This window comes from Mustelus asterias, chromosome 18 (genome assembly GCF_964213995.1).
Source record: "Mustelus asterias chromosome 18, sMusAst1.hap1.1, whole genome shotgun sequence".
In the NCBI taxonomy this organism is placed as follows: domain Eukaryota; kingdom Metazoa; phylum Chordata; class Chondrichthyes; order Carcharhiniformes; family Triakidae; genus Mustelus; species Mustelus asterias.
The window spans coordinates 70,380,216-70,394,030 of NC_135818.1; the positions used below are offsets into that span (position 1 = coordinate 70,380,216).

At 41.8% G+C, this 13,815-nt stretch overlaps 1 protein-coding gene across 2 annotated transcripts in view; it reads right to left on the reverse strand.

The window, feature by feature from the left end:
• The window catches only part of LOC144507271 (galactocerebrosidase-like), a 60,313-nt gene extending 46,749 nt beyond the window's left edge, over window positions 1–13,564 (reverse strand). For both annotated transcript variants that reach the window (XM_078234291.1, XM_078234292.1), the window contains exons 1-6: window positions 13,173–13,564; window positions 9,663–9,731; window positions 6,227–6,290; window positions 5,054–5,167; window positions 3,099–3,238; window positions 516–554 (exon numbers count right to left, since the gene is read on the reverse strand). In XM_078234291.1, the coding sequence (XP_078090417.1) occupies window positions 516–554; window positions 3,099–3,238; window positions 5,054–5,167; window positions 6,227–6,290; window positions 9,663–9,731; window positions 13,173–13,376 (630 nt within the window). In that variant the 5' untranslated portion in view covers window positions 13,377–13,564. The remainder of the gene's footprint in view (window positions 1–515; window positions 555–3,098; window positions 3,239–5,053; window positions 5,168–6,226; window positions 6,291–9,662; window positions 9,732–13,172) is intronic.
• Window positions 13,565–13,815: the final 251 nt, after the last annotated feature.

Below are 13,815 nucleotides of genomic sequence, written 5' to 3' on the forward strand. Positions count from 1 at the left end.
TTCATTCAAACTCAAATATTTACCAAAAGTAAAACCCTTATTAAGTTTCGAAAAGCATTATGTCTTTCTAAACATGAATGGCCACCCCCCATATTGACCATTCCTCACTTTAGGAACATAAAGTCAAATTCAGAGAGACATTTCAACATATTACTCCGAGGTCACAAAGTGAATGAGCTTAGGTGTTTCTACAAAATGTTTTAAAAAGTCAGTGACACATTTCAATGGAGAAGCAGAAGCTAAAGCAGCCTGCGTTACTTTGCCACGTCAAAACTGAAACTCTAAGCACAAATTTATCACACCAATTACAATTTTGCATCAAACTTAAAATAAATAAAACTGGTTTTGAATTTATGAGTGTTAAGATTAATTATGTATTTTGTTCACCCAGACTAAATACGACAATTTTAATATCAACATGATTTGTGAAGTTTATATTCTACATTAGATTTTAAAACTTAATGCATTATCTATAAAAATTAAGCTGGAGATCTGTTTTTTTTTTACACACGTACCTGGATGTATTTTTTGTTATAAGCTCTCTCATTCCAAATCTAGGAACACAAATGCAAATAAATTTCATTTATATCCATAAAAATCATCCAAAAACGACAAGATGTTCTTAAAAACAATCCAGTATCAAGTTCACTGATAGGAGAAACAACATTTGTTCAGACTTGCAGACAAAACTAAAAGCATCAATGATTATGTACAATAGGCCATATCCTGCAAACCAAAATAAACATGCTGGATATTTTTCATTCCAGAATTAAAAAGGAGATTCTTTGTTATATGTGCAGTTTACTAGGAATACAGTATGGCATGCAATGTCAGGTCTCTTCCAATCAGAGCTGAACTAGTAATCCAGAGACCCAGGGTAATGCTCTGGAGACCCAGGTTTGAATCCCACCACAGTACATGATGAAATTTAAATTGAATTAAAAATCTGGAGCCGGCATCAGGAGGTTAAAAGACTCCAGAATAAAATGATAAATGGACAGTTTAAGTTGGAGTCAGTGTTGGATGCACTGTTTCCGACACTGACTGGAAAGTCTGGGACAACATAATGTAAGAAATGTAGCAGACAATTTACCCACAGCGAGCTCCCACAAATAGCAATGCGATAATGGCCAGAATCTGTTTTCCTTGATGCTGACTGAGCAATAAATATTGCCCAGGACAGAGCATAATTCCCCTGTTCAATGTGGGGGTTAGGTGGATTGGCCATGTTAAATTGCCCCTTAGTGTCCAAAGATTTGTAGGTTATATGGATTAGCCATGGTATATGTGCAGGGTTACGGGGATGGGCCAAATGGCCTCTTTTTCCACTGTAGGGATTCTATGGGTCTATGGAAATAGTACCCGTGGGGTCTTACACATCCATCTAAGAGAGTGGATGGGGCTTTGGTTTTTAGCATCTCATCCAAGGGTGGTACCTCCAACAGTGCAACACTCCTTCAATACTGCACTGCAGTTATATCATCTGCAAGCTTCAAAATTGCACTTCCAATGCCCAACTGCGATTACTTACATATAAAAGGAAAATCAACAGTCCTATTATGTACCCTTGGGGGATTCCAAATCACTTTGATTAGAGAGATATTGGTTCATCTCTGTTGCCTTAGTCAATTATGCACCCAATTTACCACTGACCCTTTAATGACATCCGGTTCCATTATCTGACAAATCCGTTAAGTTCCACTTTATCAATTCCGGCCTCGGCTCACTGTCTGTATGGAGTCTGCACGTTCGCTCCGTGTCTGCCTGCGTTTCCTCCAGGTGCTCCGGTTTCCTCCCACACTCAAAGATGTGTGGGTTAGGTGGATTGACCTTGCTAAATTGCCCCTTAGTGTCAGGGGTCCTAGGAGGGTAAATGTGTGGGGTTACGGGTGATAGGAACTGGGTGGGATTGTTGTAGGCACAGGCTCGATGTGCCAAGTGGCCCCCTTCTGCACTGTAGATTCTATGATTCTATGAAGTTGGGCAATGTTACAGAAGTGGAAATGAATAGGCTTAGTGACGGTAAAAATATGAAAGTAGAGGCTCATCTCAGGGTCAAATGTGACAGAAAAAGTTGCAGACTGTCTTAATCTCAGACTGTTGCAGAAAGAGGGGTGAAGCCTGTAGTTAAGGAATGGAATTTGATACAGGGCACTAAAAACAATGGCTTCAGTCTTCACAATATTTAATTGGAAGAAATTTCTGCTATCCAGTACCTTTTTTCCATTATTTCATGGGGTGTGGATATCACTGGCAGAGCCTGCATTGTTGCCCATCCCAAATTGCCCTTGAAGTGGTCATTTGAGGGGTCAATTGAGAGTCAACCACATTGCTGTGGTTCTGGAGTCACACGCAAGTCAGACTGGTTAAGGACAGCAGATTTCCTTCCCTGAAGGACATTAGTGAACCAGATGGATTTTAAAACAATTAAGGATAGTTATCACGATCACCATTACTGAGACTAGCTTTACACAAAGTGCACCTTTGTCTCAGTCACAAAGGATGTAATTTGTGACCTGTGTAAGAACTGCTTCCAGTACTGTCACAGGGACATAGACCAAATTGGGGGAACACATTCAATGACTTTGGAAAGGAAAGGGAGTTTGAAAATACAATGGTAGTTTGCAATAATGGTGGGGGTCAAAGACTTTTTTTGAGGAGAGGGATGATGATGACACATCTAAAGTAGAGAGGAGCAATACCTGAACAATATCTGCTAACCTGGAACAGGAGAAGTTGGGTGATCCTAAGTGGGAACAAGATCAAGTGGTGGGTCTCGTGGACAAGTTGAGCTCAGGGAAAGGCATGAGGGGAAATACAAAAAACTAGAAAGAAAGGTGAGCTCAGGGTTAGGGCGGGGTTGGGGGAGCTGGGTGTATTAGAGAAGTCTAGTCAGGTGGGAGAGACATGACTGGATGGTCTTGACCTTAATGACAGAGAAGCCCATGACTTTCTTACTCTTGCTGTTCACAATGAGGGTGGAAAGGTTAGGAAAGATTTCATTATTCTAACAGCTGTATCCATAACATTATCCATAACAGATTAAGATTTCAACAACGTTCAGTAACACAAGTCAAAAGACATTGTTTTCTACTAACCCCAACATAATCAATATCAAGATTATGATAGACTTTGGCACCATGAATCCATGAAGCGACGTAGTAGGCCGTTTTGTCTGGACAGGTATAAGGCCAATCGTCCCCACAACCAATCCAACCAGGAAAAGCCCAAGGTAACCCTGACAAGAAAATAAACATTCACTAAAAACTGCAGTTTATAATTAGAGCGATATTAAAAGTCTTTCAAGTTAATTTTGGTTGAGTTAAAGTTATAGAGTTTCTCTGGAATGTCATGACATGTTCGAATAAAGCTCCAGTGGGCCTCAATTTAGTGTATGTTCTTCATGCTTCAGTTTAGTTGGCAACAGACTGTACCCTATCCTTGCCTATCAACTTTCAGTAAATATCATGAAATATTCTTTGGTAATGGAATTCAATTTAACCATCTGCCATATCCCCACCCAGGTGTCCGGAGGTAAACTGCAAAACCCACAACATCACTGTGGTTGTAGCCAGCTAACTTACCCTAAAGCATAGAACCAAAGAGATCCTTGTTTCTTTTTGTGACTCAGTACCTCAGCACCAAAAGGGGTCAGTGTGTATGTCTGATGAAAACGATCAGAAAGGTTACTCACTAATTTCCTCTACTCACTGAGAGATGATTGCTTTTATGGAGCCTAAGTGCCTGTGTTTAGCATACGAAATGACAACTGAACTGTTAAAAACACAAAAAAAAATCAATTTGTTTTTGCATTGCTTGAATTCTTTCAGCAGTGAGGAAGGAACAATAAGGTGTACTTTATAGTGCAAGTATTCTGGCAATATATCTTGCCTCCTTTTATGAATTCACTCATAATGTATATATCAAAACAAAGTATTACATAAATAATGCTGCATTTCTATTGAATATTGTCTTTCCATCACCCTTCTCTTGTAGTTACAAGTTCTCAGCTCACCGAGCAGTTTCCTTATAAACCTTTAGAATCATAGAATCCCTACAGTGCAGGAGGCAGCCATTCGGCCCATCGAGTCTGCACCCGACCACAATCCCACCCAGGCCCTATCCCCGCAACCCCATGCATTTACCCTAGCTAGACCCCCGAACACTAAGGAACAATTTAGCATGACCAATCCACCTAACCCGCACATCTTTGGACTGTGGGAGGAAACCGGAGCACTGGGGGAAACCCACGCAGACACAAGGAGAATGTGCAAACTCCACACAGACAGTGACCCAAGTCAGGAATCGAACCTGGATCCCTGGCGCTGTGAGGTACGAGTGCTAACTACTGTGCCACCCTTTATTGAATGTCCTTTACACTTCAGAAAATATGTTTTCTTATTTCCCTGAATGGAAGGGAAATGGGTACTCCAATACCTTTTGAATTCTGGTCAAAGTAGAAAGCATCCAAAAACAATAATTTTTTTTTGACCCAAAGTATTAATTCCTATTACTTTGGTGGGATTTTTCAGGCCCACCTGTTGCCCAGATCGTGGGGTCCCGTTGAAAGTCAGTGGACTTTTGGCTGGGCTGCTGATTTCCCCTGGTGGGTCCCAGGACAGAACAGCAGGACGGAAAAATGCCAGCCTGTATTACAGATATGAAAAGAGAAGCTGAAACAGTAATATCCTGTAACTTAAGATTTAAATAACTTATTCTCTTGTTCTCAGTCAAAATCATTTGGGATGTTAACATTGACCTTAATGTTACTGGGTTAGGAAGAGCAGAAACAAATGACAACATGAACAGAATTGCCAATGGGTATCGAACAGTCTTTGTTCGAAGGCGCATGGCAGTTCAGAAATGGGCTTAGCCAAAATGACTCATTAATAAATAGCCTACCACCACTTATTTAGTCTAGGTTCCTATAGAAAGAACTGCCACATGGGCACTGAAAGACTGCTGGTCCTCATACCTACACAGAGAGAAAAATGATTAAATTGATTTTAGAACAAAAGGGATAAACAGTTGAGTAAAATTGTTAAACATATACCTATTAATTTAATATTAGGATTCCTTTTCTTTGCTTCTTTCATCAGCCACCATTCATATCCACGGAAATAATTTTCATCATTTTCATAGTGCATATGTGAAGGTTCTGTCCCATCTATTAAGAAAATTATAAACTCATGCGAATATCAGTTATACATTAAGTTAGCAGTCTTACTTAACAAGGTGCTGAAAACAGATGGGAACCATAAATATGACAGATGGAAACAATTAGGTTCAATGACAACCCCGAACATGACCCTTGGCGAAATAGAGTGCACAATAGTGACAGAGAAATCATAGCCTCCCAGCTAAATAAAACTTGTTAAAACTGATCACTATTCAGAGATCAATCAGGAATGCAAAGGTTCTCTTCTCCACCACTAACTATACTGCCCTCTTCCCCTGTCACCTCTAACCTCACTTCTGACAGTAAGTGTGAGGACCGAGTGGACTTCCTTGTTGCAAAGATCAAGACCATCCTATCTGCTGTCTCCATTGCTTTCCTTACATCCTTATGCTCTTTGGGACACAAGTTCCCCAAAACATCCCTGAAGTCCTAGCCCTGAACTCATCTCTTTCCCTAGATTCTATTCCACACCTCCTGCAAATCTCTCTCCAACTTCAATTCATCCAGAAGACCCATCTCCTGCTCCCTCAATCCTATTCTAACCAAATTGTTGACCACTCATATTTTCTTCATGTGACGAAACCACCATGAAGGAAAATGATCTCTTTCCATGGCCAATAATCTGCATCAACCCTGTAATTTCTATTAATATTAACATACCCATCATGTACCAACAGCCTCTCTCCTGCTTCCCAATTTTGCTTCTCCTCCTTGCTCACTGACTTCTCCACATCCTTCTCTTCCCTAGCTACCCCTTTCCACCTGTCTCCTTCCTCCCTCTAACTTCTACTCTAATTCAATTATTTCCTACATTTGATCCAAATTCTGCCATCTGGTCTTGACTACCAAAGTGCAATGTCACAGAAGATCGATGAGTATTGCAAATATTGGATAGACAACAACCAAACATCAGATCTTGCTAACAGTTCTATATTTAGTTTATATATAAAGATTTAACAATGGAAGTTAAACCTTGGGAATTCTTCACTATGACCTTTCTAATCAGTGAATTTCAAAGTTTTGACATTGAAAAAAAGGGCTTCCTACCTGTTGTTTGTGCATCACCACCGATCTCCACTTTCAAGATATGCAAGGAGGCACCGAAGTTTGGCTGACGAGAAGGGAGATTATATTAACAAGTGATGGTGATTACCTTACTACTGCCACATGTTGGGCAAGAACAGAAATATTCATTTCATTCATTACTCTCATTTTTCATTAACTAATGAAGGTTGCTGCGAAACAAACTTGCATTTAGATTGTCTTTAATATATAAAATGCTTTATAAATGGAAACACACAACAAGCAGCGGTGAAGGCATTATTAGTGACTTCAGGTGGGCTATTAAAAGGTTTTTAAAAGGAGGCAAGTATCAGTGAAGTGAAGGAATTAGGGGAAAAGTACTATTCCATAAGTACAAGGGCACCAGTAGCTGCCAGGTTAATTTCTTGGTAGTAAAAACTATTTCTCCAAAGCCAAAATGAAAAAGAAAACATACACAAGTGATTCATACATTTTGCATTATTTTCAATCAGAAGCGGTTAACAAAACCCCTATATGAAAACCCCAATATGCAGGATCGCATGCAGTGGAGCCAATCGTCACATTTATGCCATTAAAGTAAATCTAAATCAAGTTCTGATCACAATGAGGCACAGAAAAGGCAGGTATAGTATAATCATGGAAAGAGAGAGAAGGCATACTGAATAAAGATATTTGCTGACATACATAACCTCCTCATTATTTTTTTACTGAGTTTCAGTTTTAGCCAAGGAAACTGGTTTGAGGAACTGGTTTCTGTGACCACCAGTTCCCATTTGGTTTTGTAATAAAATTCTTCTCGTTTCACACATATGCAACAGTACTTGAAGCCACTTTCTACAACAACAAATGGACATCCTGGAATCCTAAACTATTCAAATATGACGTCACAATTCTGCACCATTTGTGACAGTACCAAAAACCTCCTCATGGTGGAAGGAAATAGCAGATTTTAGTGTAGCAACATTGGAGTTTATTTCTGTCTCTAAATGTAGTCACCAAAAAGTACCAAAAGTAAAAGTACGGCGACACGGTGGCACAGTGATTAGCACTGCTGCCTCACAGCGCCAGGGACCTGGGTTCAATTCCGGCTTGGGTCACTGTCTGTGCGGAGTCTGCACGTTCACCCCGTGTCTGCGTGGGTTTCCTCCGGGTGCTCCAGTTTCCTCCCACAGTCTGAAAGACATGCTGGTTAGGTGCATTGGCGATGCTAAATTCTCCCTCAGTGTAACCGAGCAGGCGCTGGAGTGTGGCGACTAGGGGATTTGTAGAGTGACTTCATTGCAGTGTTAATGTAAGCCTATTTGTGACACCAGTAAATAAACTTTAAACTTTACCTCTTAGATCTGTGTAAAGGATAGGTTAATGCAGTGGTTCCCAAAGGTGCGGCGCGCCACACTGGTGCAGCAAGAGAGGATGGCAAGTGTGGCGGGAAGATTCAAGGACAATCAAAGAAACATTTAAACATGGATTAGATATTTTTCCAAAGTGATTGGTTTATACTTTCTGGATGTCCCATGATCATATTATAAAAAGAGTTGTGTTCTATGTTATGAATCAAGCACTGCTAGGAGTTGTTTTTTTTTGTTTTTGAAAGTATTTTTTATCAATAAAAAATTTGGTGTGGCGCGAGCAAATTTTTATTCCGAAAGTGCGGCCCAGTGAAAAAAGTTTGGGAACCACTGGGTTAATGGGTTGGTCAAACCACATTTCCACCACTGAAACTTACAGGCAAAGCAAAGTTGCTTCTTTTTGGAGCTGTTGATAAATTAAAGGGAAGTAAATTCTGTCTTCCAATCAAATAAGCGGAGTCAGACAGAAGCACTCAATGTTCTGGTCTTAGTGATTGTTTCTTTAGACCGACTTACTCCTACATATAACTGATACCGGGAGAAATTTAACCATCAAGTATTGATGCATGAGGGGAAAGTTCAGTTTTATTTGTTCCAGTCTTCAAAATAATCAAGTCATTGGTAACAGTTTATTACAAAATCATACATGTTACATCAATATAGCAAAATGAATGGAATTCACCAGGGAAAAGAAAACAGAATCACACATGATAACACTGAATTTTACTTATACTATACCAATGACTTGCCTATATAGATTAATGGCTATGCTCACTTATATGCTCCATTATTATACATTTCAAACCTTATTGATTTCGACCCCAAAATTATAAAGACTTCAAAAGGGTGAAACTTTCTAGTCAAATATCAATAATATAATTTTCATTTTTTGATTTCTAACATGCTGAGCTATCTTACAACTGACACAGCAGCAACAATTGATTTGAAAGCACAAATATGTAAATGTACAAATGCTCCTAGTATCCACAATCATAGAATCCCTGCAGTGTAGAAAGAGGCCATTCATCCCATCGAGTCTGCAACGACTCTGACAGAGTGTCATACCCAGGCCCTCTCCCCTGCCCAATCCCCATAACCCCGTGCAGTTCCCATGGCCAATCCACCTAACCTGCACATCTTTGGAGTGTGGGAGGAAACCGCAGCACCCGAAGAAAAACCCACGCAGACACGAGGAGAAGGTGCAAACTCCACACAGACAGTCACTTGAGGCTGGAATTATACCCAGGTCCCTGGCACTCTGAGGCAGCAGCGCTAACCACTGTGCCACCGTGCTGCAATGACAGCTCAAGACAAAAAAAAAATGATTTTAACACACAACGTTACGATGCAATGCCCATTTCAGTGACATGGGATGCTTTAAGCATCCAAAACTCACCACTTTACATTTTCTATGCGAGCAACTGAACTGACCTCATGGATTACATTAACGAATACCACGGGCTCACAAAATACAGGCCCCTTTCAAAAGAACGGTGCACATATCGAGTACTGGGGCAGCCACCAATTTTTTACCAGAAGCCACTTAGCATGTGCTGCTAACAGTTGCTCCATCGTAGGTTTGAATCAAGCAGTATCTCGTTCAATTATTTCCAAAAGTCTAAAATGTCAAATCCTCTGTTCACCCAGCCAGGAGAGGTGTGTGTGCACACACATACATCAATACACACGAGCAGAGCACTGTAAGTGTACTGATACATAGGTGAGATCCTTAATCAGATAGTTTGAAACTGCACTATAGTTACACTCAGACAAAGCAAACAAAAGCAGTACAAATACCCAAAGAGAAAAACAATCAATAGCTACCTTTTTTTAAGCACATCTTCACATTTCCGTTTTTGGGGAATAGTGGGGAAAGCGGTGAAAGGATTCCCAAGCTGATTATCAGCCAGTTGAAATGCATTATGAACACTCGTGGCCAGCGAGCCCTGGAGTTTGACTCCAACCTGGAGCTTCTGGTTCAGCGATAGGGGTGCTACCACTATGCCACAAGGCCTCCGAAGACTATCCTTAAATGTTAAAATATTGGGAATGCATTAATTCAAATGTATTAATTTGCATATAATTCCTACCTTGAATAAGTAGTCCAAAATCTGGCTGCGATATGGCTCCGGGTAGTTCACAAGAAGTCGGGAAGTTGCCTAAATAAAAGAATTGTGCAATTCTCAATGAATATGCAAAACAAAAATTGCTGAACTGTACTGCAGATAACTTAATGTCCAGCTCAGTGCAATTAGAACACATTACAGCTCAGAATTATTACTCAACATATAGTCAAAGCAAACAATATCTAGGGTCTTTAGAGCCATAGAGGTTTACAGCATGGAAACAGGCCTTTCGGCCCAACTTTTTCATGCCGCCCTTATTTTTTTAAAAAAAACCCTCAGCTAATCCCAATTGCCCGCATTTGGCCCATATCCCTCTATACCCATCGTACTCATGTAACTATCCAAATGCTTTTTAAAAAGATAAAATTGCACCCGCCTCTACTACTACCTCTGGCAGCTTGTTCCAGACACTCACCACCCTCTGTGTGAAAAAATTGCCCCTCTGGACACTTTTGTATCTCTCCCCTCTCACTTTAAACCTATGCCCTCTAGTTTTAGACTCCCCTACCTTTGGGAAAAGATATTGACTATCTACCTTGTCTATGCCCCTCATTATTTTATAGACCTCTATAAGGACACCCCTCAGCCTCCTACGCTCCAGAGAAAAAAGTCCCAGTCTGTTCAGCCTCTCCTCATATCTCAATCCATCGAGTCCCGGTAGCATTTGTATCATGCCACTTAGCTGTCGTTCTTAAAAAAAATTCCAAATACAAGAGTCGTTGACAGCTGCTCTTCCAACATTTTCTACTTTTATTTCAGATTTCCAGCATTTGTATTCTGTGTACTTAGGTACCATTAGTTTAAGAGCTGCACCCAAATTGAAGCTATTAAGAACTGGTAGGATAGGTATCGTCAGGGTAAAAGTGGCACATGTCTTGCTAGGATTTAACACTCATATTTATCTCTCATGAGACTGTCACTTGAATAGGCTTTAATTCTCTGCAAAATCAATTATAGTCAGTTTCCGACATTGAAAACCAAATCCCATTATTTTTCCTGCCAAAAGGGATAATTTCACATTTTCCTGCATTATTCTCAATTTGCCAGGTCTTTGTCCACTCATTTAACCTGTGTCCCTTTGTAGCCTCCCTTGTTTTCGCTTCATCTTACAATCCAATCAATCTTTGTTTAGTCAGCAAATCTGGCAACCATATCTTTAGTCCCTTCATCCAAGTAATTTGTATAAATTGTAAAAGGTTGATACCCCAGCACTGATCCCTGTGCCACTCATCACATCCAGCCAACTAAAACAAGGCCCATTTATGCCTACCATCTGTTACTTTTAGCTAGCCAATTTTCTTTCAAGCCAATGTGTTATTTCCTATATTATGAGCTTTTATTTTTCTCAATAATCTTTGTCGTGGCACTCATCAAATGCTCGCTGGAAATCTAAGGATCCTTCATTCACAGCGTATGTCACCAACAAAGAATGTCAATAAATTGATTAAATATGATTGAAACTGATAACTTATAACATAATGGTTCAGATTTTGTACAGTAAGAAGTTTAACAATACCAGGTTAAAGTCCAACAGGTTTATTTGGTAGCAAAAGCCACACAAGCTTTTGGAGCCCCAAGCCCCTTCTTCAGATTCCCACTCACCTGAAGGGGCTTGGGGCTCCGAAAGCTTGTGTGGTTTTTGCTACCAAGTAAACCTGTTGGACTTTAACCTGGTGTTGTTAAACTTCTTACTGTGTTTACCCCAGTCCAACGCCGGCATCTCCACATCAGATTTTGCAGCCAGCAGTGTATGTATGGCACGCGTCATTCAAAGAACAAAGAACAATACAGCGCTGGAACAGACCCTTCGGCCCACCAAGCATGCGCCAACATAAGACAACTTTCTAAACTAAAGATCTTTTTGCCTCTACATGGTCTGTATCCCTCTACTCCCTGTCTAGTCATGTATTGTCAAGATGCCTCTTAAACAGTGCCACTGTATCTGCTTCTAACATCTCCTCTGGCAGCACATTCCAGGCACTTACCATCCTCTGTGCAAAAAACAAACTGGCCTTTTAGTCTCCTTTAAACGTTCCTCTGTTTACCTCAAACCTATGTCCCCATGTAATTGACTTTCTCCCCCTGGGAAAAAGACTCCGACTATCCATGCCTCTCATAATTGTGTAAACTTCTATGAGGTTGCCATAGAGCTCATACAGCTGCAACATGACTTGTCAATTTTTATACTCTATGCCCTGACTGATGAAGGCAAGCATGCCATGCGCTTTCTTGACCACCTTATCGCTTGTGTTGCCATTTTCAGGGAACTGAGGACCTAAATTCCTCTGTATGCTAATACTTCTAAGGGTTCTACCATTTACTGCATACTTCCCTCCTGCATAACGCTTATACTTGCCCACAGAAATCTGACAGTCCAAGCAGCACTACCACATTTTCAGAGGATCTGGGACTGATCGGATCAGGGCAAGCAGATTTTGCAGCAATAATAAGGGCGACACTATTACTGTGGGCTTAAAAACTTTTCTGACTTGCATACCACATGGCAAATACCACAAATCCACACCCTACATCTATGTGAATGCCAATTCTTGAGATGAGACAAAGCTTGAGGAGGGGCAGAGTTGTAAAATCCTGATCTCTATGTTTAACCACACAGATGCTGTCTAATTTTGTTTCTTAATAAAGGGTGAGCACTGACAAGAGTCAGTGCTGCTCCCATCACAATCTACCCCAATGATTTAGCATTGCAGTGGACAGTTGAAACGTTTTCTCATTGGTTCTTATGGGTGACACAGTGGCACACAACACCAGGGACCCGGGTTTGATTCCCAGCTTGGGTCACTGTCTGTGCGGAGTCTGCACGTTCTCCCCATGTCTGCGTGGGTTTCCTCCGGGTGCTCCGGCTTCCTCCCACAGTCCGAAAGACATGCTGGCTAGGTGCATTGGCTATGCTAAATTCTCCCTCAGTGTACCCGAACAGGCAGTGGAATGTGGCCATTAGAAGATTTTCACCATAACTTCATTGCAGTTTTAATGTAAGCCTACTAGTGACAATAATAAATAAAGTTAAAACTTTAAACGCTTCAGCCAAGTGCAGAAGGAGGCCATTCAGCCCATCGTGTCTGCACCAGCTTTCCGAAATTTCATCCCACCCAGAAACCCCACGTACTTCTGACAGCATCTGTGGGGAAAGAAACAACTTAAACCCACTTGTGCAAATTGTTTCTTTAGGGAGACTGGCAAAAAGAATGAGGAACATATTTTACACAAAGAATATGAAGTTAAAGTTTATTTATTAGTGTCACAAGTAGGCTTACATTCACACTGCAATGAGGTTAATGTGAAAATAGGAAGCAGTTTCATTGGAACTTGGAAGAGATGTGGATAGAGGCTTGAAAGCGAAGGAAATTGAGCCAATTGGGTAGGTCTTCCAGAGGGCTAACACAGGCTGGCTGGGCCGAATGGCCTCCCGCGTGAGGATTCCATCCTTCGGCCCCACCCAGAGACACTTACCCCGCCGCCGCTCAGGCCGCCGATGCCGTCAAACTCCGAGGCCAGGCCTCCTGTGTCGTCCAGGAGGTAGACGGCGGCGTTTCCAGGCGGCGGCAGGCTGAGGCAAAGGCAGGCCCAGGTCAGGAGGCTGCAGAGGTGGAGGTGAGGCCGAGCCGCCTGCTGCTGCTGCTGCACTGCCCGCCCGGTTCGAGCCGCCGCCGCCATGGTTACAGAACCCGGCCCGGCCGCCAGTCAGCTGATCGCAGCCGTCACAATGGGCAGCCTAGCACGCGCCGGCAACCGCTTCATCCATAAAATAAACCTGGAGCCCCAGTGGAATAACAATGGTCAGCTGTGCAGCGCCACCCCCATCAGTGTTACTGTTTCAAATCAACACCACGCCTGCTGCCCTCTCCCATCACCAATAGGGGAGCAGCCAATTAGGGTGGCACAGTGGTTAGCACTGCTGCCTCACAGCGCCAGGGACCCAGGTTCGATTCCTGTGTGGAATTTGCACCTTCTCCCCGTGTCCGCATGGGTTTCCTCCGGGTGCTCCAGTTTCCTCCCACAGCCCTAAATAAAACATGCAGGGGTAGGTGGATTGGCCATGCTAAATTGCCCCTTCGTGTCATGGGGGATGAGCAACTTAAAATTCTTGGGGTCA